The sequence below is a fragment of the Mchenga conophoros genome, linkage group LG18 (assembly GCF_057382185.1).
Source record: "Mchenga conophoros isolate Kocher_MC1m ecotype Shallow Benthic linkage group LG18, M_conophoros_male_GT1.1, whole genome shotgun sequence".
Taxonomy (NCBI): domain Eukaryota; kingdom Metazoa; phylum Chordata; class Actinopteri; order Cichliformes; family Cichlidae; genus Mchenga; species Mchenga conophoros.
In genome coordinates, this window is record NC_140543.1 from 19,600,907 (window position 1) to 19,627,379 (window position 26,473).

Consider the following 26,473-nt stretch of genomic DNA (forward strand, 5'->3'; position numbering starts at 1 on the left):
AGGCTGATCAAATCACAAAAGTATTACTCATCAGTTTTGAAGGGAAATAACCTGAACAGATTATGATGTTTAATTGATAACAAAGCTGCAGATGAAAACTTTCAGATATTATCACTGTATTTTTGTTCCATTTCGGTGAGAATGCCACAAAGGCAGTGTAATGCTGTGTTGGTTCTCCTACTTTTATCAGTACTGTTCAGCCAATCTCCAATTGATCTAACCCACAGCCTACACAGTGATTATGAGCCACCGAAACTGTTGGTGAAGAACATTCAAAACATGACCAAGAAAGTTTGATAATTTATTCTCAAAGCAGCAAGATTTTACAAGAAAAATTGACTGTACAGCGAAATACAGTACCCAAGACAGTGAAATATGACAACAGATCACAGATCTCTCTCTCTCAACAGAATCAGATTTACTCCAACTTATACATCAGAAAGACAGCCCAAAATCTTTTCCTTTTTTAAGCTGGGACGAAACATCAGAGAACATTATAATGCCAAGATAGGAAAGATTGGGAAATGGCAAGAGCTGAAGACAACAGGCAAATCTGAGTGAAGAGGAGGAAGAGCAAGACAACGTGAGTTTTTAGCCTTTGATATCATCTACAGTAAGTGATCTAGACTATAAAGCGTTCTTTATAAATAAGTCATATGTCCTTAAAACCAAGCTTGTAGCATCCCTGACTGCAGACTTTGGTTCCTTCTGTCCTTCTACAGCACTGCTACTAATTACAGTCTAAAGCCGTTTATATCCAAGGAGTAGGAAAGTGTGAGAAGAACAAAACTAAAAGGCAAACAAGAAAGAAATGATCATCCACAAAACAAGTTGATCTCAGATAAAAATCTATGCATGTAACAATATGAAATTAAGAAGAAAATCAATGTACAGAATATATTGCTTAGTCAAAGTTATATACACCACTCATTATGATATCAACCAGCAAAGTAATATCTTAACTACATGAGGTATGTTTCGCCATCTTCCGACATTCAAAACAACAACAAAAAAAGTAACTAAAAATAACTTAATTGAAAAAATACGAGGACAAGTATAAAAATGAAATGAAATCAAGTCCATTGATGTAAATGTCACAAACTTACATGCACAGGTTAACACGTTCTGCACGACATGACAAGCTACAGATATATCGAAACAAATCTATAACATTATCCAGGAATCCGTTTAAATTAAAAAGACATTAACACAGTACACGGACGTTTCAAAAAAATAAAAGCATAAACAAAAACATTCCAACTGGATCTGAAACTAAAACTACGAGACAAACGCTTGCTCTTAAAGTGCAGTTTAACGCTTAAGGAATTCAAGAGGTATGGTTTAAATTGGCTTCAGTGTTGGATGGCTGTGATTTCCACCTCAGATTTAGAACCGGTCGCAGATCACAGTCTCGACCACAAAAGTGTTCTCAAAGTGGCGGATGCTGTGACAATTCTTGGTCTCACGCCTCTCAATACCTGGAAGAGGAAAACACGACGCATTTAGAAAATCTGTTCAGAATCGAAAGCGGACATTTGTTCACATGCTTTCTCAAGCTACTCTGCCTACAACGTCCATTTTGAATCAGCAGAAGCCATCCCCACAAATCACGTCCATATATGTACGCAGGGGGAAGTTTGTTGCATCATTTCTGAAGCTCTAAACCCAATCAAAGGCAGCGACGACACAGATATCACTCATCCGAATCACAAACACCTCCACAGAGTGTGTGGATGTGTCCACTGCACTACAAGTGACTCACATAGCAGGAAGTTCCCAGGCTGAGCCCACACAAACACACACACACACAATAATATTCAGGCTCACAAGCTGGTACAGCAGCATGTTACACTGCAGACGCACTGTCTCAAGTGTTCAAAGGAAGACCCTATATGGTCCCCGTTGATATTTGCTTTTCTGTCACTCTCTCTTTACTCCTACACACCAACTCTGGACACTGGATTCCCTGTGACTCAGTGGAGGAACATTTTCCTCCTCAGGTACAGAATTTACAGCAAACCAGCACACGTCACTTGACTCAACATCTGACAAGAGCTGGTGTGAAAAAGAGGGTGACGAAAAGCGGAAGCAATCCTGCACATGTCACTACATTATTTAACATTTCATATATACTCCGAACAGACTGGAAAAGGAAGTGAATATGTCAACTCACGTTGGCGCTGGCTGCGGCGTCTGAGGCGGTAAGTTTCTCTGCCGTAACAGAGCCTGTGAATGAAAGGGCCCAGCTGCCTCATGTTCCTCACCCTCCCCGTCACCATCATCTCCTCCTGGATGATGTACGTCTGAGGAAGGTACGTCCCTCTCTGTGGCAAAGAGACAAAAATGAATCACTCGACTGATCGGTCTGTGGGAGGAACGCTGCCAACAGGAAAGTGGGAACACACTGTCCTTCACTCTCAGACAGCCATTTATCTCTTACAACCACAAGTGGCATTAACAGCTAATCCACTGCGTGTCTCACCTTGACATTGACGAGCAGCTCCCACAGGTTGCGTGGTGGCATCACTAAGGTTGTGTTCAGCTCGGTGATGTAGCATTTGTCCAGTGCGATGTCGTGATAAGCTGTAAGGCCCTGGAACAGAGAAAGAGAGAAATCGTGTTATGCCTTAATCAAACGCTTACAAACAAGTGTAATGAGAGGAAAAAACACGCAAAGACAAACACCTACCCTCTGAAAGTCGTGGATGATATCGGCGGGATCGCTGCCACCAAAACGTGGCACGGGTACGCTGATCTGCTCGTAGTTGTCTTCAAGGTAGATGCCGACGTTTTCCTCGAGTTCTTGCCGCCCCCTCAGAGGAGCATACACAGAGTCCTCAAAGATAACCCGACAATGGAACAAACTGTCTTCTGGGATCTGCTAATGGGATGCAACAGAGCTGTGTCAGCATATGACGTTTACTTTCAGCTGTGTGATTTTTACCCACTGTGTTCAGGATGTTATTTAAGAAAAGAGGGGTAATTGCTGACTAACCTGAGGTATATAGTAGTGGCGATAGATAAAGACAGACGCCAACACCAGTCCTATCAAGAAAACTGCCAGGCCCAAGGCAAGGCAGCACAGGCCGGTTGGAAAAGGCTTCTTTGGCCTGACTGGGTGAACCGACTGCCCCTGTAAAAAGAAAAAGCAGACTGGTTAGAGTTCAGATCTTAGATCTTATCCTACATCCTGGTTCTTTTCATAGTAGTGTGTGAAAGTTTTTAAGAGTAGTTTAAATGATGCACTGCAACTCTGAATTTGCTTTGTGCAGTGTGAAATATTTGTATCTAATCCTATCACACTCACACTGCTTTACTTTCATACCCAAAAGCCAAATTTGTAACAGAGTTAATTTTGAAAAGAAGCAAGTGCCAAGTTGAGATCTGGTAGACGTACGACGGACATGAATAAAGCACGCCAGATGCCCACCCACAGTCTCTCAGTCAATCTGCTGCCTCTCCCTACTACTGTTGCTATGGTGAGCGGAAGCATGCTCTGACGAAGATGCTGGCACGTGGCCGTCTGGGTCTATTCTTAGAGGCCTACTTCCACGCTCCATATTTGCAGATATTAAGTCTTAACTCCCTTGGTGGGAGTTAAAAATGAGGACAGTTGCGTAGAGCAGGAGTCCCTCAGAGGCGGGCGTATTAATAGATCTACACACATTGGCTCTGACGCCTAGCCTGCCATAGCAGCCAATGGAAATCCACACAGCCTTTCACATCCTTCTGTTGACGTAACGAGCATTGGTAAAATATGTCTGCAGAAGTGATAGGTGCGTCATCTGTGCAGTGTGCTAGGGGGGAAAAAAAGACGAGAAGCTTTATGTGAACATCCATTATGTGCCAAATATCTAATTATGTTCAACTCTGGGGATGAAGTCCAGAAAGGAGGCTAAGAAAAGCTGGTGACAGATCTGACTTCCCACTCAGCTAACGCAGGTACAAGCCGTTCTGCAAACCCCACTTTACACAAGCAAGGAAAAAAAAATCAGTGTTTGAGAAACTACATCTATGTAGTTAAATTACATGTTTGAGAACTGGAGACTGAAAGTGTTGCAGAACTGAAATTGAGACAGAACTAAACTCCTCAATTTTTTTGAAATAAACTCTGAATTTTCCAAGTTTTATCTCCTCTAATATATTCATCGAAAGCAGGAGCTATAAAACAGCTAGGTCAAACCGAGACTGACTTTTTATACTGCTAGTTTCGGGAGGGTTAAGCTGCCTTTACACACACACTTTGCTGCTTGATTACTACCGCTCATTCTCATCTGCTCTCCGGCACTACCTGCAGGACACACGTGGTATAACACCGTGACATTACAGACTAGTGCAGTATCCACATCTGACAGCTCTATTGTTTCCTCACAGCGACAAAAGAATAAACAAGCCCAAGGCTATCTGTACGCTGACAGCGAGAAGCCTGAGATTTTTATCTTATACATGCACACTTTATGAACAACTTGGTAAAATGATGTCCTCTTTCTGCCAATTGCCCACATGTATACAGGACTGCCTCTTCTGCAGTGTGCCTCCTAGCTGTGGCTAAACAAGGTGATGTAATACCAACATCCCATAGGTGGGATTGCATTGCAATGCTGGGGCTGTTCCCTTGTTGTAATATTAATGCACAATAAAACTTTTTTAGGCTCAGAAACACTACCACTGCCTTTATTAACCTTTAAGCTTGTAGATAAGGGTGTAATTATATTTTTTAAGAAAACAAATGCAATATCTAACTTTAAGCAGTCACTGGCTTTTCTTTATAATCATGTTAATCACATAAAATCCAATCCCATTAAATGCCATGATGCATGGACAAGGAAAGCGAAACTAATTATATCAAACTTTATTTTTTTGTAAGCTATAGCCTATGCAGAAATAAAAATCTACTTATGCTATAACGAGACAAAAGACAAATGCCGCAGCATGAAACAAAGACAAAGTGTGCAAACTCACGTGAGCCTGAGGTATAATGATCTTGTCCTCATCGTTGTCTTTTTCGGGCTTCTGCGCCGACACTGGCTGGAAAGTGATCTTCACCATGTTTGTTTGCTCAGTGTGTGCTTGCTTTGTCTCCTGTCTGATTCAGTGCGCTGGTTTCGTCCACCGGACCGGGAAGATTATATAGCGCCGGACCAGGCTCGCCCCCGGGCCTCGGTGACCTCACAAGAGCGTCTTCTCTGACGAACAAGCAGTGTGTGGGTCTCAGGGAAAAGCCGCCTCGCCGCTGTCAAAATAAGAGCCGCTATCGGTCTTCGACTTTTAGAAAAACGCTAAAAATAACAGACTGTGAGCTTAGTTGCTTCCTGGTGAATATAATTAAACATTTAAAGCGGCTTTAGTGGAAAAAATGCTAAATTTACCTCGATTTTGAGGATATTTGGCTACCAAGTGCCCTTGTTTTGAAGACAAGCGCCCAATATGGAAGTGCTTTCCGTATTTTATTTAAAGCTGAATCTTCTATTCTCAATGTTCTCAACACTACCATCCGGAAATATTGTGATGTTTCAAACTGGCTGATCCAGCTACTACACTGCAATAAAGTTATCAATAGGTCAGCACTACTTAGTAGTAAGAGAGATAATGCTGCTCAGATGTCCATAGGCTCATCAATGCATATATAATATTTTACAAGGTGTATTACTTGGTTAATATGCCATATAATCTAATTTATATGAATGTGGTCACAAAATGTACTTTGTAAGACAGATTAAGAATCTATAATACGATTCTAATATACAGTAACAGTTACTAATATATAGTAACATTAAATTATTCATTTCTTTCTAGTGAACATCACAAGAAATATGCTAATCAGTAATATATGCACATTTTTTACAGCCATGGTGTACACACAGCTCTCATCTCCTTGCCTCAGTAATCATTACAGCATCTATGAGTCACTACAGACATAAGACTTGCAGCAATGAATTAGACAATATAGGAAATTTGAGCTGATAGTTAGTGATAGAAGCGTGTCCTTAAAGGGTTACAACCCACACCACAGCAAAGTGAAGTCCTAATGCAATAGGGATGATCTACTCTCCACAGTGTCATCACTGTTTTCTGGTCTTGATAACTTTTAAAGAGGTTCCAGGCGCTTTACACATAAGAGTGGTCCATATTCTCCGGGACCCATCTAGTACTATAGATGGGGTGATGCCTCACAAGCTCCAAAAGACATGAATGTGTGGACTGGCAAACATACGGTCTATAGCCCTAGGAGCTGTGGCTCAAGTGGCAGAGTGAACCCCAAATTGATGCTGATCTGAATGTGTGTAAAATTTTAGAAAAAGCACATACAGAAAAGCATAGTATGGATGTGTATACGTGAGACTGAGTGAATGAGACTTGTAGTAGAAAGCACTATGAGTGCTCAATTTGAGTAAAGAGGTGGCTTTGAGGCGATTGTTATGATTTAGCACTATATAAATAAGTGTTTACTTCTTCCCACTCCCTTTCAACATGTAAATTAATCAGAACGGTAGCAATATTGAAATGTATTGATTTTTTTGTATAGTATTTTTTTTCTCTCTTATTTTCTTTTCTATATGTACCTGTATATTGTTTACATGTTTGAAATAAATTACCAATCAATCAATCAATCAATCAATCAATCAATCAATAAATAAAACTGAATTTAATATAAGTAACATGTTTACCAAAATTGATTGAATGTGGTCAAAAGCTATTGAAACTATTTTCTTTCACCCACTACAAACTAAAACCTTCAGAGTTGTTGACATTACCTTTGCAGCCTCTTTGTCCATATTTTGCACTCTTATGTCTGCATGCTGCTCCATGGTTAAGACATCGTGTGTGACACAATTTAAAGTGACCACATGTGTTGGGGGGTCGTTGCTCGTTCAACAATTCACATGCAAATGAACCCACTGCACACAGTGCATTCCCCACCCCACCCAGTTTCCTCCACTCTGTGCTCACTGCTGCTGGGATCGCCCCGGCCATCTGTCCCACTGACGGCCTCTAACGGCTCTTTGGATTACACACCAACTAACCAACCTCCAGTCTGGTCGGCTCCTGGCAGCGCCTGCAAAAACATGGCCCCCATCAGCAGCAGCACACACGGCCTGGACAGAGTGGATGATTGCGGTGGGGTCAGACCTGACAGAAAGGTAAGATCCCATGTGAGGATTCAGAGCTACTTTGAACTGGGGGAAAAACAACTCAGTTTTCCTTACTGTTGTAGATAAGAAAACCTCTGGTTGAGAAGAAAAGAAGGGCTCGCATCAATGAAAGTTTACAAGAACTCAGAGTCCTTATCGCCGACGAAGACGTAAGTTGCTGTTGTTTATGTAGCGCCATTGCTCAACAGCAATTAAACTGATGAGTGTGTTGTGGCTAAGCTAGCTTGTGTTCCTGATGTTTGTTGCTGCAGTTACAGTCAAAGATGGAGAATGCCGAAGTGCTGGAGATGACAGTGAAACGAGTGGAAGGCACTCTTCAAAGGCGTGCTCAAGGTAAACCGTACATATAAACCTTATTTAACTTTATTTACTTGAGTGTACAGTATTAACCATAAGCTTAATTTAAAAAAAAGAGACATATAAACAGTAATACAATTTACAAATCATTCTTCCGCCAAGTAATATAGTTCTTTATAACTAGTAAAACTACTGATTAATTCATTGCTCTTGGCGGATTAATATTTTAATCAACTGTACTGTGGCCGCCACAGGTGCGCTTCGACCGTGGCGCAGCCAATCAGAGCACAGAGTGTCTGTTAGTAATTACACGTTAGAAACTAAGGTTTAACGGTCGTTTCCATCTGTCTGTCCACAGAAGCAGACGCTGTACACCGGGAGGCCTGTGAGCGTTTCGCTGCCGGATACATCCAGTGTATGCACGACGTTCACACATTTGTGTCCTACTACCCGGGGATTGACCCAACAGTGGCAGCGGAGCTGTTGAAGCACCTTCTGGAGAGTATGCCACTTAACAACAACGAGTACCACCGAGTGATGCTCCCGGACATCGTAGCGGACAGCCCTTGCTATAGCAGCACTTGGTCCCTGTCTGAGAGCATTCACACAGCCCTGGTGTCCCCGGCACCCTCCACCACCTCCAGCGACGACCTCTGCTCTGACCTGGATGAGACCGACTCAGAGCAAAGCCAGGTTTCTTCTTCTGAGGAGGCAGACGGTCAAGAAGCGTTGCCCTGCCTAACTTGCTCTAAAGCTCTGTGGAGACCATGGTAGACAATTTAAGGTGGAATAGGAGTTTGGGTTTTTTTGTCGAAACAATAGCTTGGGTTAGAAATAGGCCAACACTGCCTGAATGGGCATCAGATAAACTCTTCGTAAAGATATTCTAATATATCTTTACAGAGCTTAGTGACCTTGTTTGGGCCTGCTGACTTATGTAAATATGTACTTGTTCAATATAACTGCTGTATAGAAAGTAGACCCCCACCAGAAATGCACTAATATGAGTGTGTGTAAATTATTTCCTAATTAGGATCTGTTGAAAATTCTATTTATACATGTCAGTTGACTGCTAGTAGGCTACCTCATCTAAGTTAAGCTAAAACTTTTAAATAAATATTTTAGGGGAAAAAAAAAGACTTGTACTCCATTTGTGCAGCAGACTCTTCAGGAGAAAAAAAAACCTCATTTCACACACAAGAATCCCACTAACCACCCACCCACGGCTGTTTCCAAGATATTTGTTATTACTCTGCAATTGTGGACCATTTGTGTGCACAGGCTCTCCAAGATCCCTTAGCACGTCGTAGGCATTTGTGAGGTGTGAAATGAGTAATCCACTCACTCCCTCCTTATATAGTCCTGGTTGAGAACTTGACAAATGGAATTTATAACTCTGCTCGACTCGTTTTTTAAATAACGTGGGCACATAACCTGCACAGTCATGACTCTGGAATAAGTTTGGCTTTGTATTGCGCTGTGATATCCACAAACAGTCATCTTTTTCTTTCTTTCTTTCTTTTTGCAAGTTTGGAGTGGTGCACAAGCCTGTGGAAGTGAACATAATTTTAGGCCTGTGAAATCTAAGCATGTCATCTCGTAGCAGTGGGTTAGGCTGCCATTGCTGCTGACTTTCACAGCTCGCTTGATGTCAGACATCACTTCTGTGGTCTCAGTGAGAGCCACAGACAGTGTTCTGCATCTGCACCACCTAGCTCCTACTGCTAGGCATGAATAAGAAAAGCCAGCAATCCTAAAACAAGTCTATTCATATGCCACGTGGAGTGTGAGTCACGTCTTTACACCCCACCCCCGACTTAATAGGGGACACTGGTGAAATGAGAAGAAAAGGACTAATACACTGTGCATTGAATAGTGGAGCATTCTCCTATTTAGCAGATAGAGTAGTAATTATACATCGAGGTAATACAATCAGGTAAGATTTCGATCTGCTTTTGTTGTTCTTTGTAATCCCCCTTGCTAGAAACAAGATCGACACACTGTTATAATAAATATCAAACGGTGTTACCATACGATAAAGTTAGAAGGCCTATATTTTAAACTTTAAGCATTGGTATTTTTATAGTTGTTTATTTATGTAAAAAGGTGATATTTCGTTTTAAACCCAGCTGTGACCACTTAAATTAATAACAAGCTTTCTCGAGTGCAAGAAAGCACAAGTAAATTATCATAATTCAAATTATAAACTACTAAATGACGACCCATACATCCTTGTTTTGGTCCTATTATTTGCTAAACTTGATGTAGTCCGCTGTGTTGTGACCAGACCGTATTAAAATATCACCGTATTAAAATATCACCGAAGGTATAGCTGTCCGGGGGGGGGGATGTTCTTTCTTTTTCTTTTTTTTAAGCATGTTCGCACCTCACGCTCAGTTTGAAGTAAGTATGAAGGTGTGAACAAGGGTCGCTTTGATCAGGAGGATCTGCGCAGAAGTCTGTTGTTTCGGTGGTTGGACAGACAGACATTTGCATTGCGAAGGTAAAAGTGACGACAGAGAGAAGCATGAGTCTTTTTACTTTAACATTTAAATATGTATAAGACAGGCGGCAGCAGGGGCGTTCCCAGGATTTTTAAATGGTGTGGCACAAGGGGGAACCCATAATAAGGCAAAGAGGGGAGGGCACAGGTAGTCAGATTATTTAATCAGAGTTAAAAATCAGTGTAGGAATATGCTGTACAAAACATGGGGCATGATTTCCATCCGACTTAAGTAGCTTAACAGTGAAGATATAGTATAACAAAAATATAGTTAACTAAATGTGTTCATTGTGTGGAATGACACTTTGCAGAATTATATTAAAGCCTTACTTATTTTGCAGATAAATCATATGAAGTACAAGACAAAACATTTGTATCCAAAATAAAACTGTACTTTATTCAAGTAAATATATCAGGTTACTTTGCTATCCATATATTCATCCAGGGATTTGGGGCACTAAGATTAACAGAATTGTAATTAAACTGCATTTAGGGCTCTGCAGACACTGTTGAGAAAAACTGTAACAAGCTAAGTTTAAGATGTCGGAACATTCTTTTTTTTTTTTTTTTTTTTCCAGTCTGCAGAAATCATCCCGTCTCTTCCTTATTCGTCGTTGTTGGACTGGCAAAGAAGGTGCACGACACACTTTGCTTTAAGTTATGCAACATTTTATTTTGAGAAAAGTTAGCAAACATAGTGGAATCATTTCCTTTAAAAAATAAGAAAAACAAAAATAAAAATGTGTATGTCAGTGTCTGTTTGAAGACCACCCCCCCCCCAAAAAAAAACTTGAACAAAAATGTTCAAGTTCCCAAAGAGACTCAAACAACAGCGTAGGCTTCAAAGTGAAAAAACTCTTCAGCCACCTGACGTCCAAGCTGCTTTGTAACAGTGAAATTACCCTAAAGTCAGCCTGAAGTGTTTGTTCTGAACAGTAACGAGCTTCAGTCTGTTCAGGATGTTCCTCTCCTTGTTTATGATTGCAACATCAGACCACGTCGAGCGTCATGCAGCACACTTCAAAACTGGGGAAAACCACAATAATCTCTTTACAATAACCACCCACCCTAAACATGCAGCTCGGTACTTTTCAGTTTGTGATGAGCGGCTTTCCTAGTGTTGATTATGGAATTCACATTTTCAAAATAGAGCTTATAATAAATAATATTAATTCTTTTGGTCCAGTTTGCTTTTTAAACTTTTTTTTTTAATACTATAACTTAAAAACACATTGACTCATTTATAGAGAAACAGTTATCAGTTATTTTATGTAAAAATATAGCCTATACATATGCCTAGAGTCAGAGAGTGTTGCAAACACCAACACAAGCTTTGAAATATATTAAAAAAAAAAAGAAAGAAATCTTTAAAGTGAGTGTCACAGCTGAAAAACAAAAATGCTGCATTTCATCAGAAACAGATGAAAGGAAATCTGCTGAATGAAAAAAATAATAATCTAGAGCTGCTTTTAGTGACGTGTCACCAAATGACAGAAGTGTAAAAAGTTTGAAATGAGCTTTTTTTTTTTTAAAGTATGACATTATGTGAATCAGTGTAGCATATGTGCCTCACACCCCCACCTCAGTGCAAACTTAAATCAACTCCATCACTTGATCAGCAATGCTTGTACTACATTGGACATCTTTCCCCTCTATGTTTAACAGCTGAGATCCCCCAATTGAATACAGGCATCAGCAGAATGAATATCAGACCCACAGGAGTCTCATTTACATTCTTCTGTATCCAACCCAGTGGGAAGAAATATACAATTTAAGATTCAAAAAGTTACCTTAGTATCAGATTTCTTTCAACTATAAATACTAAACTGCAAAGTGCACTTGTGCTCATTTGGTGTCTGATGTGTATGAATGACAGAAGTGTCGTTGCAACTCGGGGAAACGCCACGAAATACTGAATTCATCAAACACCACAGAGCCACCGAGAGCAGCCCCCAGCTGACTGATGTTTGTTTGACCTCTGTGGTGGTGCCTGGCATGCGAGCACACTTTCTCTTTCCCTTTATTGGGCTCAGCATCTGGTAATCAAGTCTATATAAAAACCATTAAGAGCCGCACGTGGCAACATGCTACAAAAGGGATGACGCAACAAACAGGCGCAGTCTTAGAGACCAGCAATTCCTCAAGCAACAACACAGTGAACAATTAAAAAGTAGATTAAAATATAATGTAATGAATCTACTACACATGTTCACATTCTACAAAAATCTGGACTGTTTTATCCAGTTTTCTTGCTGGCACCTACACAAGAAGAACTCACAGAACAGCAAGAGAGAAACAGTAAGAGCACATTTAAAACTGGTCCCTCTTCAAAGGCTGTAAGCCAGTGGCTAACAAAGTCACTCTGGACACTTTGAGAAGCTTATTGTGCCGCCGTCTGTGTTTGACAGTCGGAGGCCGAAGGAGAGCCGTGGCAGGATATTCCGGCGGTCTCAGATTCATCGAGGTCTTGGTACGGCTGATCCTGTACCGCCGTCGCTGCCTCTAAGGCGTCATCACACCAGGAGCACATCTGGAAAAAACATGTTCAGGTGTAAATGAGGCATTATGTTTACATTAACAGTGGATATCTGAACTGGAAGGGGTATTCAATTCTACCTTGATATCTATGGCTTTGGGTAAACCTCCCTTCTTGATCCAGGGGTGAACCTCGATCAGCTCCTTCTTCTGCTCTTCAGAGAAGCGCGGTTGGCTCTTCTGCAGCTGCCTCAGTTTCTCTTTGTCTTCTCTCAGCACCTTTTCAATATCACTGCAGACACATTGAAACGCACAGACACGGTCACGATTCAGCTCACACGTGTGACAAATGCTCAGATAAACAACACTGGAAGCTTCGATTTGCATGCTTATGTTGCACTTTTGGATAATTTATTACTTTTATGTTCGAACAAAGTTTCGCTGTCAGGCTCCTCACACCCAACACAGCAGATCTCTTTTGTTGTGAGGATTCCATCTAGTGGTCAAAAGTCTTACTACAACCATCAGGGTTGGAGCTTCTGTGTCATGATTACAGATTGCAGTTTCTCTTTTCCTCCACATTTACAAACACTGAACACAAAAAGTTTCCGTGCTCCCTCTTACACAGAGATGATGCAACACAACAGGAAGATGAACATTTGCTACCACAGTTAAGGGAGTGTGTGGTAGATGCATAAAGAGTCTGAGTATATCAAGTGATGCTGCCTGAAAAGGGTTCATTGAAAGTATCGCATCTTCTTTCTCTGGAAGATGTGGTAGTCAGTCAGCATCCCAGTAGAAGCCTTGTAGACTAGCACTAATCTAATCCTATTAGAATAAGGATGCCAGAATTTATATTGAATATTTTCTGGGCAGTGGGCCTTTTCTGTAATTTAACACATTTATTTATTTGTACTGACAGATTTCTTGCATTTAAATGGTAAATGGCCTGTATTTGTATAGCACTTTACTTAGTCCCTAAGGACCCCAAAGCGCTTTACACTACATTCAGTCATTCACACACACATTCACACACTGGTGATGGCAAGCTACACTGTAGCCACAGCTGCCCTGGGGCACACTGAGGCGAGGCTGCCGGACACTGGCGCCACCGGGCCCTCTGACCACCACCAGACAGCATCATCATACGACAGCATCATTTCTTCATCGTGCAGGAAAAAAAGGAGTCTCACTGTTGACATTGCACTTCTTTTTATATTAAATGGGATTAAATGTGTAGTTGAACATCTATTCAGCCAGTGGTTCACCTGAGATCAAAGCTAGCTAGTGATGAATGTAAAGCAGTTTTACAGGGTGGGTTAAAACTGCGCATACGCTTTCCAATGGTGGGGACTCGGTTAAACATGTTAAACAGTCTTTTAGCAAGCTGTTGCCTTCAGGCATCCCACACCAAGTTTCCTGCACACGCACACAGCCTTATCACTAGTGCATTACTGAGGAACCTTCCATTACAAACAGATGGTGAATAACTACCACACCACAGTGTCTACAGGGCCATTTATCCTACTCCTCACTGGCTGAGCCCCATTCTCCCACTCACTGCGAGGCCAGCTGATAGGTCATCATGACCTTCTCATCTGTGTTAGCCATGAGCAGCCACAGCGGGTCCTGCAGTACATACTTTGTGATATGGTCACTCTGCTCCATTCTGCCGCGTCTTCCATCTCTGCCGCTCACATGACCTTTGACCTTCTGGCTGTGCAGCGATGAGTCCACACTGCCAAAGTATTTGCTACTGTTGGTGCTTTCTGAGAGGAGCCAAAGAGCAGAGTATTGTTAGAGGCCAAGTAAGTTGATGATCATATGACAAATTATGTAGTTTTAAAAGCTTTCCATTGGCCTACCTAATAACAGGACATTTATCATTGAGGGGACAATGCTTATTTTACACAGGCTAAATATTAATTTCGCAGAGTTTTGGAAACCTTTCACTTCCTACCTCTACCACGCTCACTCTGTACTGTGTGGTTCTCTTTAATGATGAGATTTCTCAGTTCAGTTCTTGACACTTGGCTATACAAAGTCATCACAGCATTTCCATCTCCTGCTCTTTAAACATCAGCGGTTCTTTTTCTCAAGTCTAAACTGATTTTATTTTTTTTTAGCAGGATGCTTTCTCAAGTGACAACTCGAACCCTCGCTGAAGTTTTTATACTGTGTGTAAATTGAAAGAAAACCCTCAGTTTTTAACTTGATTTTGTTAGCTTTGCAAAGTAAGAAGTTAAAGCACATCATTCCACAGCTGTTGTTTACATTATGGATCAATAAAAGGTCAGCTTTTCAGGTGGGCTAATAATACTAACTCTGGTAATTTTTGTCTTTCTTTTGAAATAATTCTGTTATTGTATGCAAACAGAAATAATTTATGCTTTCTAAAGAACGCTACTGCGTTTAGAAATGTTAAACATTGCTTGCTCTGTTAAAAAAAAAAAAAAAAAAAAACTTGGACAAAAACTTCAAATCTGTATAGCAATCACAAGTTAAAACACATGGTTATAACTGTAGGACTACCTGAGACTCTGCTGGCTGACGTCCTGCCCTCAGATGTCCCGCTATTCGAAGTGCCGCTGGCTGACGTTCTGTAGCCCATGGACCCTGAGGTGGCTGAGCCGGTGCCCGAAAAGGAGTCCTCTTGGAGGATAATGTTCAGCATGTCACTGGATGAAGAGTTGGCATCGCTGTTGTTAGCGTCACATTGCGAGCTTGTCTGCAAAAACAAATATTGAAGGAACACCACATCAGAGGAGCAGGATTCAGGTCCTCACACTGAAGCATTCATTACACTCACAGACGCCGTTTCTCTTGCCGTTTTACATCCTGCCTCAGATTTTAAAGACTCACCTGGGAGCATGTTTCTGCTTAATCATAAAAAACTGTCATTCTCAGCAAACACTCGTTGGTTCACAAGGACCGAGGAGACCAGTGTAGTTGATTTAAATTAGATACATGATCCTGATCCTTTTCCAGCTAATTTAAAGTGAGGGAAGTCAATAATTCATGAATGCAATATGTATATTATAATTAGAAAAGCATTTGCAAAATACAGAAGATGGCTGCAAACCACTTTTCCTTTCTTCATTATATCATCTCGGTACAATACAAACGACAATACCCCCTTCCACATGTTTAATTGTGAATCAGGTTCCCACAGCTGTGGAGGTCATGCTAAAATCAGTGTATGTGCAATGGAAAAAATACGAAGGTGAACCATTTAGAAGTAGCTGCATCAGTTTAAGCGTGGTCTGATCTTCATCAAAGTAACAATTCTGAAAAATGCATTTTTTTTAAAGGACTAACACACAAATTAGTGTATCATCTTCAGTAATATGAAGCACATAGTTCAAACACCCACAGTATAGTAGACCCATGGGCTACAGGCTTTAAAAACCCCACTGGAGATATCCAATCCAGTAAGTCAAACCACACTGTTGGCATGTGTGAAGAGAGAACTTGACCTCTGCATTGAATCGCACTTGTTATTAATCTCTGTCTCTCTTCCACAGAATGTTTTCTATCCTGTCTTCCTTCTCTCACCCCAACCGGTTGCAGCAGATGCCCGCCCCTCCCTGAGCCCGGTCCTGCGGAGGTTTCTTCCTGTTAAAAGGGAGTTTTTCCTTCCCACTGTCGCCAAAGAGCTTGCTCACAGGGCGTCATATGATTGTTGGGTTTTTCTCTGTATGTATTATTGTAGGGCGACTGTTGTTGTGATTTGGCGCTGTGTAAATAAAATTGAATTGAATTGACTTATTTAAAAAGGTGAGAGATGAAGGATGGGATCTGCAGCAGGACGCCAGCGGAAGCTGATCTTACCGTGTGCCTCGACTTGTCAATATGACACTCTATAATGCTTTTTTTGAACTGAGGAAAGTTAGGTTGAATTGCTTGGGGGAGAACATACACGCTATGTGCGCTGTACGGTAGAAAAAAGATCATGATTTGAGTTTTTCTGGGCCTGGAAATAAACCCACTGCAGAATAACTACAAATAGAGAAAAATCTGTCCAGTATCCAGTCAGACCCCAGAGACACAGTTAAATGAACTCAAGAGAGCGCTTCACTTCAGACATCTTGTGAATCTGGCTAAGCTGAGGAAGAGAAGTCCAAAATTTGGCAGAAAAATATGCTCTTCAACCCACAGCTACCAAAAACATTTGAAGTTTCTTCTGCCAGAGCATTTCTGACCAGTTAAACATAGCATTTTGGGTTATTTTCCTTCTAGCACAACAAATACTTAATGGCTGTGTTGATTGAAAAACAGAGAAAACTTAAATTGTTCGTGTTTTGGTGCTTGTAATGGTCAGTTAAATAAAGATCAGTTCTCATTTTATAACCAATTATTAAAACTGGATTATTCCAAAGGTGCACATACAGAATACTATCCTGTAATTAACTTCCTCAAGAGGGCACGTGCCTCCAGGTTTTATTATGCTTCTTAGGCGGTTTTCATTGTCATGCTTCAGCTAAAAATCAGCGTCTACTGAACAAGCAATAATAATACTCATAAGTCATGAAAAGGAAAACAGTAACTGGAACAGTTGACATGGAATCGGGAAGAAATGGGATTTGAAAAGTGCGGAGGTTTTACGATGATTTGCCTACCTCATTGCTGAAAGCACTCAGCCTAGAGCACACTTTATCCCAAGACAAACGCTCACAGAAACAGGCTGTACCCCCGAAATACAACGGTCCTGGAGGACCAAGGAGACTGAGAGATGGCTAAAGGGTGTAAGGAATAATAACATGATTAACACACCCTGGGCCACATTTAATCGGAGGAGTTTTTACAATAGCAAAACAGAAGTTATTTAGTGGAAATAATTTTGGATAAAATCACTGTCATAACGGCATTAAAGCCCACAAACTGAGATGCATATATAGTGAACTTTATGGGGGAACATGCCACAGCCTATAAAGGGAGCCCACGACGTTAAAATTCTTTGACACTGTGGGCTGCTGACAGATTAAGAAGGATCCAGGTGGGAAAAAAACAGGACAAAGGGAAGTTGTATTTCCTTGTTTACCTGATTCAGTTCCCTCTCCTTAGGCTGGCTGGCACTTGCTGTTTGCTCCCTCTCAGCTGCAGTATTTCCTCGTCCTCCAGAGGGGAGCATCGCGCCGTCCTGCCTGTCCACGTTCAGTTCCAGCTCCAGCAGGTTAAGGGGTGAGCTGCAGCGTGACTGGAATAAGCAAGGGGAGGCCTGGCCTTCAGCTCCTCCAGACTGTGGCGTTGAGGACCGAGACTGTCCTTCAACGGAAGGCTTAGGGATTTCCGAGGATGGTGGGAAGCAGAATGATGGAGTTGAGCTGCCTGCTGCTTGAGGAGGAGTGAAATTGGTCTGAACGTTGAACTGAGTCTGACCGCTGAAGGAAGGTGGGAATGGAAAGGCAGCCTGAGCAAAAGGCAATGTTTGGGTGGGGAAGACCCCAGTCTCTGCTTGGTACACTGGCTGCTGTGGTGGAGGACCGGGGCCCATTACAGGGTACAGGTAGTTAGGGAGTACTAGAGCCACAATGGGGGTGACCATGGGGGAGGTGTAGGGAGCAGAATGGATGGATGAGGGGCCAGGAGTGGCTTGAGCACCCTGGCTGTCCCTAAAGTTTTGTGTAGTGGTATCTGTCCGTGGACCTATGGACTCAGCTCTGGGGTAAACCTGGAGAGGGTAGCCTGGCATCACGGTAGGGTAGGCCATGGGAAAAGCCGACTGCGTTGCCTCAGAGGGAGACCAAGATGTCTGGTTAAGGCTGTAGTTTGGAAAAGAAGGCCGCTGCAGCTGTGGTCCTTGATGGGACGCTGTGCTGTCGGAGGACTCGACCTGTTTAGCCCTCTTTGATTTGGTCTTCTTATTCCGCGTGCTTCTCCGTGTGGTTGGCTCTGCAAACGCTCCACCCTGTTTGGGTCGAACAGCAGGTGCAACTAGACGATCAAGGAAATGAAAAAAAATATTTTATTTAAAGTTTTCATGAAAATTTTCCTCACGCATTGTCCGAGTGGACAATTTACAGATTCCTCCTATGAATAATAGGATAGGAGAGAGTAAAAAATATTGTTGTAAATATCATAAAAGTTGGAAGCAGGTGATCTAAACCACATAAAAACATCCTTGCTGCACCGAAACAAATATACTGTGCAGTCATAGCTAGTGGAAATATAACAGATTAAGGTTGAAACAGGGAGCCAGTCAGTAAACTGTAGAGAATATTCCTCATAATATTTCTTTGTCACTTTTTTTTTTCTTCAAAATAAAACTCCTCTAGCTTTGGGATTGATTTCAAAGTTAGTTTGTGTCTGTTACTCTATTTCTAGTCTTTTTTAAAGCTGTGTCACCATCTCCGAAGATGTTTAATCAATGGAATGAGTCATAAATTATAAATAGAGATTAAACAGGTTATAAATAGACATGGACGTAAATTGCAGTGAGCCAGAATTATCCTTCCTGTGTCAGTATGGGGTTGGTGTTTAGTTGTACCATCGCTGCCGATCTGTTCTTTCTGACGCTCCAGGTACTCGGAGCAGTTTGCTTCGAGGGGGGAGAGTCTGCGAAGCTCTCTGAAGTGACACAGAAAGGCCTGCTCCTCCTTCTGCGTATGTGCTGCCAAAACCTGCTTGGTCAAGCCCAGCTTCTTGTAGCACTCTCTCTCCTGACTGGGAGGTGAAAATGCACACGGAGGAGCCGCAAGGTTCTGGATGGATTCGGCCACTTCCCCTGCGCCCGGTACGTCCTCTATGATCTCTGCATGAATGACAGCAAGAGAATAACTTTAATAAGCTGTAAAGCAACAGAAGGTGGGGTTTTTAATGCAACACAACATTTTATTATTAAAAGCGACAAAGACAAAAGCAACATAGAGAAAACAATGCAGTAGCCTACACTGGAACATATAATGACACACTGAAAGAAAGGCTCACACAAATTGGGAACCACGTTCAAAGCCAACAGTCTGTAAAGCAACTGCACAGTTAAGACATTGCAGTGAAGTACAACAGTTACAGCCAATGAATATAGAGAAATTGGGCTGAGGTATTAAGATGAAGCGGTGCACAATCAGTGAGAGTTTTGCTGCATTTTTGCATAAATAGCTCAGTTCATTTTCAGTCGATTCACTCAGTACAGCACATAGTATGCGTTGCGATATCCTATACTCCACGTGTTGTACCTCAGTCCTCTCCTTCAGAGAACAGAAGCTATAGACATAACTGTTGGTTTTGTTATTCTGAACTAAGGTGGATTATTATGTTACATGTTTGAACTGCAGAGTAGCTTTGCATGGTTTCAGTTTAAGATAATCCTTATTTAATTCATACTGGGCTTTGGTGCAGACAATCGAGCCGTTTTAGCTTCTTGCAGTTTTTCCTACTGACTGTCTAAACTCTCTGTAACTGAGTATATTTATGGCAGTCTAGTGTGTTAAACTGCCATAGTGTGTGTGCATGTGTCTTTGTCCCCCCCCATCATAAACCTTTGCAGTTATTTCAAATAGGACACAAACCCACTTCATACATACTGGAACTTGAACTGAAAATTTGCCATTGTTTTTTTTTCCTGTATTGAAGGTTTTGCTGATAAACTACAGCATCACAAACACACAGACACACATAAATCAGCACGTACACATACAGGCTGCATTTACAGTGCTGTGAGAAGCCATTTTCCTCTGATTTCTTCTATTATTGAATATTTTTCCACACTGAGACGTTTCAGATCTCCAAGAGGCAGAAACGGATTTTTTGCATACATGAAGTAAAAAGCACTAAAATATCCACAGTAATAGGTTTAAAAAAAACAATCTGTTGCATCCGTTACAGTCGCCAATATCACTCCAAATCAGTGATTTTTCAGTACTCTGTAGTGCTCTTTAAACAGAAATAAGCTGAAGAGTGTGCGATTCACATCGAACAACATTTTTTTTGTCTTAATAATCAGATACCTGTAGAGTTCCAGTATATTAAATATGCAACAATAGAGGGAATCTGGTTGGAGGTCAGTACTTTTTCACGTCACTGTACCTGACTCGGGTTGAGGTTTCTTGTCCCCAACATGCACTATGGTGCTACTGTAGCTACACTGGCTGGTTATGGACACCACACTTTCTGGTTTGTTTGGTACAGGTAGGGGCCGCGAAGTGCCCACTACCGCTGTGGCTGCGTCAGTGGACTTTTTATCTTGATCGTCCAAAGCAGAGAGACCAGACTGATCCTTCAACAAGGATGATTCTGCCAAAGAGAACAGAGAACAGGAACTACTGACAAGGAAGTGGTATTGTAGAAGAGTCTGATAGAGAAGTTTAAAGGGAAGAGTCTGAAAGCCTTAGAAGGCTGTAACTTTGCATGATAAAAAAAAAAAAAGGTAAGAGGTTTGTGTTATTCTTATTTTAGATGATCTGAAGTAGTGCCACATACCATTAGACAGCTGCATGCTGCTGGATCCCTTCTGTTTGTCCTCATCAGAGTTTGAGGACGTGGTGTTAGAGAGAGACTGGCATTTCCTTTTCATGGTGATGGGAACATTACAGCTCTCCAAGTACCTACAGGGATTTTTCAATCACAAAATTAGTATTTATGCTGATAATACCCGATTGTAAAAGTCAAAGACAATCAAGAACTTTAGGAACTCTGTAAAGGTTGAATTTTATAGTAACAATTCTTTCCAATTCCTCCCTGGTAAAACCATGAATGTGGACAGTAACAGAGAAATATGATACAGAGAACTTGCTGAACTTTCTTTGTATCCATTACGTATTACAGGAACATATAAAGTCCCTCTACATGGGATGGGCAATGCTAATGGCTGGCATTTTCTTCTAATGAGTCATCTCTGTACCTGATAACACTGTCCAGGCAGCTGATCTGCTGGTAGGAGTATACAGTCTGATCATTGAAGGCCAGGTCCTCCTGGAAAGAGGCTCTGCTCTCCTCCATAGGTGATCCCGCCTCCTTCCAGTTAACAGGAGCAGCCAAGTCTTTGGGTCGCACCACGGCTTGGCTCTTCTTCTGTACAGACTCTGCAGCAGACAAATTAGGCATTAGTGTCTAAGATTAATATGAAATCACATCATTGTATCAGCGACTGAACAATTTGCAAAAAATTAGCTCTGCAACCTAGCAAATATGCAGATAATTATTCACTGGACTTACTGGCATTGCTTTTTTTGTTGTCTGGCTTTGCCGTCTGCTGCTCTTCTCTCTTCTGAAGATGAATTCCCTTGCAGATTTCTTGAAAAGTTCGCTGGTAATAGACAAACAAGAGTCAATCATTTACAATCTGCTCAGACTTTTCATTCAAAATAATAATACAAGAATATTAAGACTAAATTCATATTAATCTTGGCTAAATTTGTTTCATAATCCTGAGGCAAAAGTGCTGTTACCCTGACCACATGGGTAAGGATTCACTGCAGTGAGCTGTAACAGTGACCTAATTCCCTTCCTTAGTCACTTCTTCGCCATATAATCAAGTGAATAATTTACTTAGTGGTTAGCAGCAACTTGAGGTTCAAGATTCTGAATAGTTTCACTGCCAACTGTTGAATAATCAGACGTCCATAAAGAGAAAGTGAGCATGACTCACTACTCAGTGCTCTTTAGACTACAAGCCACATTTACCTCGTCACACATACAGTGCTTTTTTTCTATACAACTCGAGAGCTTCATATCCCTTACATGCAGGGTAAGACTTGCCAGTGCACCTAACATGCATGTATTTGGACTGTTTTTGATCTGCGACATGCATGCACACGTGCCTTGTTTTCAAGGCTGCTGAACTCAAACTCGGATGCTAAACTAAAATGTCAAACAATAAATGCAGTGCATGCAGCGTTTAAGAAATAATGCATGTTTGTGGGTTTACTCACAGGTCTGGCTTTGCCCCTCATGTCCTCTTCCTCTTGATGCATCTTGTTGTACGACAGGCTCTCGTTAGAGGAGCCTATTTCAAGAAAGTGGTCGTTGCTGTGCAGACTACCATAGCCGCTGGACCCACTGTTATGAACAGGCTGGTTACATAAAAAACAAGACAAAAGAAAAAGATTAAACAGGAACAAATGAAGAGATTATTTCCAGGGACAGAGAGGACATTGCACCTGCAATAACAGTAACTGTTAATCTCCTTCCCTCGATCAATCCTTAGTCTGTGTAGGGTCTTGAAATGTTGCTCTTTCTTTTACCTTCCAACTGAATTTTTTTCCTTTCAGCTTATAAAATTTATATTAGTTTTGTTTTTTTCCTCACCTGTAGCAGGAGCCGATGGATCTGCTCAGTAATCTCCTGGACGTCAGAGTCCATGGTCTTCACCTCTCTGACGCCTGAGACTGGGCCCTTAAAAATGTCTTCATTCACGGGGCCCCTGGTAAACAAGCACATCTTACGTGAAGCAGTTTTGTCATCCAATTAAGAACTTGTTTCTATAATGTCACATATGCCGTGGTCAAATATTAATCTAATATCGATTTAAATGTATGTATCAACTTGTTTAGGTAATAAATACTTACATGCGGACTTTGTGTCTCCCAATAACAAAGGAGACTTTGCGGCTCCAAGGATTGACAAAACTGGACCAGCTGGTGTCTAAGATGATGTACTCTCCATTTCTTGCACAGAACCTGATGGACGAGTGGTCAAACGGTTGGCCTGCACACTGGAGGACTGCAGAGGAAAAACAAACAGATTGAGACAGGCGCTGATTTCCCCTGCTTACACTGGATGTTGATGTTTCTTCTGTCAATTTTGTGTGGGCTCACTCTTTCTGTGAATAGCCAGCATGATCGGGCGGTCACTGGGATGCAGGTGGCAGAGGACTGGGGTGCCAATCAGGTCCTGTGGGAGGTACCCAAGAAGAGGTACTGCCCTGAAACAAAGTGCAGTGTTAGCAGCCAACATCACCAAATGTTTGCACCTTTTTCAGAGATCACTTAGTTTAAATTCAGCAGTAAAAGCATTCTTGGCTTACCTCTCATCCACATCCTGGAACACACAGCTTGGAGAGTGAGTGGTGGTGAAGATCTGCTTGTCTGTTGGAATTCTGGGTGCTTAAGGATAAAAAAAAATATACAGATACAGTTCACTTTAATTTCTATAGCACCAAAACACAACAACAGTCTTCTTAACACACTTTTTAAAATTGTATGATGAAGACCTTACGGTGTCAGAGAGAAAACCCCAACAATCTTCAAGAAAAAGGGAAGTTTTAAGTCTAATCTTAAAATTAGAGAGGGTGTTAGTCTTCTAAACGCTGGCTGGGAGTCACTTCCACAGGACAGGAGTCTGAAAGCTGAAGGCTCGGCCTCCCATTCTACTTTCAGAAACTGTAGGAACCACAAGTAAGCCTGCAGTTTGATAGCAAAGTGCTCCATTAGGATATTATTGTACTAATAGGGCTTTTAAGATATGACTGATATCTCGAGACCTTTTATAGGAGGAGAAGAAATTTAAATTCAGCTCTGGATTTAATAGGGAGCCGGTAAAGAGAAGCCAAATTAGGAGAAACATATTCATATTCAATATTTTTACCATCATAGCCAGAGTGGACCCTCTCAGCCAGAAGGAGGCAGCAGAACTGGTCTTCAGTGTGCACTGTATCCTGGACCTTCATCAGGTAAGGCGTCATGCGGAATGGATAGTACTGCAGGTCACCCTCACACTCCTTACCACTGCTGGATATTAGGCAAAAGAGGTAAAGTGAGCCAAACAAAGATGAGACTGGGTACATGAGTCAAGTATGCACAAATACCCTCTAGTTTAATCGCTTTTGGATTTTAGAATCTGAACACATGGGGGCGCTCTGTGGTCATTTTCCACCCATCAGTAAATAGGAGTGAATGTTTGTGTGCACAACTTTAAATAGCTGTTCTGTTTAAGGTTTTAGATCTCTGATGTGACCCCATAAATCAGACCAATACTCAAAAATATAGTTAAATAAAAGAATTCTTTAAAATAAAAGATTTAAAGAATGCTATAGAAGTCTGTGGTTACATCCTAACAAATGCTAAGTGTGTTGTTAATATGTAAATGGTCTTTAACGCTGGCCTGGAAAAAGCAGCTGTTTACAGGTTTTTATGCATATGATGTCACAAACTCATTGAAAAAGCATCTAGCCTGGATAGAAAGTATGAATATGAACTAAGAGCAGGTACGAGCAGCAGATGGCCCGACACTGCATTTGACCCAGCACCCACCCACCTGATACGACAGAAAAAGGACTTCTCCTGCATGCAGTCAGGCGGGGACGACTCTGAAATGGGAAGAGAAACGTTTTAATTCAAAAGCAACACGATCCAGCCAAATGGTGGTGAGAGTCTGGTCTCCTGTAGGTGTCCAATGGTTGATTAATTCCATCAATAAACATCCTTTGGAAGCCCAGCCCTGCACTTACTTTAAATGAATTTAAACATACATGGTACACCAGCCAAAATAATTCCAGGCCTAATTGGGAGAAAGAGTAAATGATTTATGGAGTATATTTAGTCTTATTGAGCACTTTGTGTTACAAGCACCATATTTACCACCACCCTTCTGAGCTATTCCCCACACACAGGGCTCATCTGGGATTTAAATGCAGGACCTCTAAAAGGGTCTTTGTGCGTAAACAAGATTTAAGGCACCACACTGACTGGTGAAGCTGGCCATTATCCGTTACACAGAGTCTCTCTGGGAAAATGAAATGAAGGGTATTCATTATCCGATTTCAAACTGTGTCTTGGACATTTGCACGTTTTGTTCTTTTGTGGACTTTTAAAAGCTTCCCCATTTGGCAACCCATTATAATTTCCAGATTATGCTTTAACGACTGAGACAGCTCGATCTGTTCCATATAGCTGAGTGAAAAGGGGTAATCATCAGCGGTTTTAAATGGATAACTTGAATCCATTGAACATAAACTTAATAAAGTACCTCTAAGCCTCTTCATTATAGACTCTCAGATGTTTTTCTATTTCTGTGAAGTCTTTATATAGTTCTGGTACTTGTAATGGATGGTCTGACATCATCCTCTTATTACTTGTCTGAATTTAACTTAAACGCTCAAAAGCTAAGCCCTCTTGGATAAACCCATATTTGTACTTATTTGGCTTTTCTTTTGCTATACTGTAACTGTTCTTGAAACTATTGTATTGGAAATCTGTCCTTATATTAACGTTGAAATCCCTTCTGGTGGTCCATAAGAACAATTACTTCAGAGATCTCTGTCGTCACCATACCTGCTCCAGTGCACATGCTCCAGGAGGGCAGGCGATAAGGCGTCGTGAAGCTGTAAAAGACGCTGACATCCTGCGGTGTAAGAAACTCCACAAACTTGGTGTTTCTGAACACATCTCTCTTACAGTTGAGGATGGAGGCAGCCTGGTCAGAAATGTAGACTATCCTTCCAGTGATAAGAGACACGGCAACTGCAAACATATCCTGTTGAAGACATGAAATTGTGGTTTGAGGAAAAAAATAATAATTACAAGACTTTTTCTTTGCATCTTTGTTATTGTTTAAGAGCACAAATCAGTTTTAAAAGCTACTTCAAGATCTTACATTGTTTTTGAGAGTGTACTCAGAGGTGATGCTATCGATCTCCTCTATTGTGTATGAAGACACATCCAGGCCTGAAGGCTGACTGTCATTGATCATCAGGAGCTGGTAATACTCCTCATTGGCTGAAAGAAGAAATATACACAGAACATTTTTGTCAGAATATGCTCAAAATATAAGCTCAGAGTAGATGAAAACTAGCAAAACTAACAAAATAGTATCAACATAAGACTACCAAGACAGAGCTGATGTAATAGTCTGTAATCCTAAATCTCAGTGCTATGCTGAAATGCGTCGCAAGTAAACATCTGCCCACCCATTAACATCTGCAAGCATTTCAGCAGGAATGAGGTGAGCATTTACAGATCATTACCTGGAAACTGCCTACATAAACATTCCCTCCTGCTCAAAGTTATGCCTTTATTTCTTTTTGGGTTTGGCTTTGAGCAAATTCTGTAAATTGCGCAGAGGACATTCTTGTGGCAGAAATAGGAGTCAAAAGCAAACATTTACACAT

The 26,473-nt window shown here is 41.3% G+C and overlaps 4 protein-coding genes across 5 annotated transcripts in view; 1 reads left to right on the forward strand and 3 right to left on the reverse strand.

Annotated features, from left to right (window-relative positions):
* Window positions 1-7,539, reverse strand: part of kncn (kinocilin) — a 63,599-nt gene extending 56,060 nt beyond the window's left edge. Inside the window, exons 1-2 of the mRNA XM_085253701.1 lie at window positions 7,209-7,539; window positions 6,756-7,131 (exon numbers count right to left, since the gene is read on the reverse strand). Coding sequence (XP_085109827.1) covers window positions 6,756-6,975 — 220 coding nt within the window. The 5' untranslated portion in view covers window positions 6,976-7,131; window positions 7,209-7,539. The remainder of the gene's footprint in view (window positions 1-6,755; window positions 7,132-7,208) is intronic.
* On the reverse strand, window positions 289-5,233 carry itm2cb (integral membrane protein 2Cb). Its single transcript, XM_085253699.1, has 6 exons — window positions 4,963-5,233; window positions 2,996-3,133; window positions 2,690-2,881; window positions 2,483-2,593; window positions 2,174-2,324; window positions 289-1,478 (listed from the first exon to the last, which is right to left on the reverse strand). The coding sequence occupies exons 1-6, from the start codon at window positions 5,047-5,049 to the stop codon at window positions 1,387-1,389; spliced, it is 771 nt and encodes a 256-aa protein (XP_085109825.1). The 5' UTR covers window positions 5,050-5,233; the 3' UTR covers window positions 289-1,386.
* Window positions 7,044-9,647, forward strand: hes6 (hes family bHLH transcription factor 6). The gene is made up of 4 exons (XM_085253703.1): window positions 7,044-7,142; window positions 7,217-7,303; window positions 7,406-7,487; window positions 7,810-9,647. Exons 1-4 carry the CDS (start codon window positions 7,068-7,070, stop codon window positions 8,223-8,225), a joined length of 660 nt encoding a protein of 219 aa, XP_085109829.1. The 5' UTR covers window positions 7,044-7,067; the 3' UTR covers window positions 8,226-9,647.
* Window positions 9,648-10,113: 466 nt separating this feature from the next.
* The window catches only part of per2 (period circadian clock 2), a 33,979-nt gene continuing 17,619 nt past the window's right edge, over window positions 10,114-26,473 (reverse strand). The window contains exons 5-24 of one of the 2 annotated variants that reach the window (XM_085253690.1): window positions 25,960-26,081; window positions 25,638-25,839; window positions 24,622-24,673; window positions 23,953-24,095; window positions 23,393-23,471; window positions 23,184-23,290; window positions 22,935-23,088; window positions 22,675-22,789; window positions 22,299-22,439; window positions 21,583-21,673; window positions 21,269-21,449; window positions 20,848-20,972; window positions 20,455-20,661; window positions 18,917-19,180; window positions 17,471-18,363; window positions 17,049-17,165; window positions 14,962-15,157; window positions 14,072-14,198; window positions 12,571-12,721; window positions 10,114-12,484 (exon numbers count right to left, since the gene is read on the reverse strand). In XM_085253690.1, the coding sequence (XP_085109816.1) occupies window positions 12,335-12,484; window positions 12,571-12,721; window positions 14,072-14,198; window positions 14,962-15,157; window positions 17,049-17,165; window positions 17,471-18,363; window positions 18,917-19,180; window positions 20,455-20,661; window positions 20,848-20,972; window positions 21,269-21,449; window positions 21,583-21,673; window positions 22,299-22,439; window positions 22,675-22,789; window positions 22,935-23,088; window positions 23,184-23,290; window positions 23,393-23,471; window positions 23,953-24,095; window positions 24,622-24,673; window positions 25,638-25,839; window positions 25,960-26,081 (3,617 nt within the window). In that variant the 3' untranslated portion in view covers window positions 10,114-12,334. The remainder of the gene's footprint in view (window positions 12,485-12,570; window positions 12,722-14,071; window positions 14,199-14,961; window positions 15,158-17,048; window positions 17,166-17,470; window positions 18,364-18,916; window positions 19,181-20,454; window positions 20,662-20,847; window positions 20,973-21,268; window positions 21,450-21,582; window positions 21,674-22,298; window positions 22,440-22,674; window positions 22,790-22,934; window positions 23,089-23,183; window positions 23,291-23,392; window positions 23,472-23,952; window positions 24,096-24,621; window positions 24,674-25,637; window positions 25,840-25,959; window positions 26,082-26,473) is intronic. The other variant, XM_085253691.1, reaches the window with a different exon arrangement.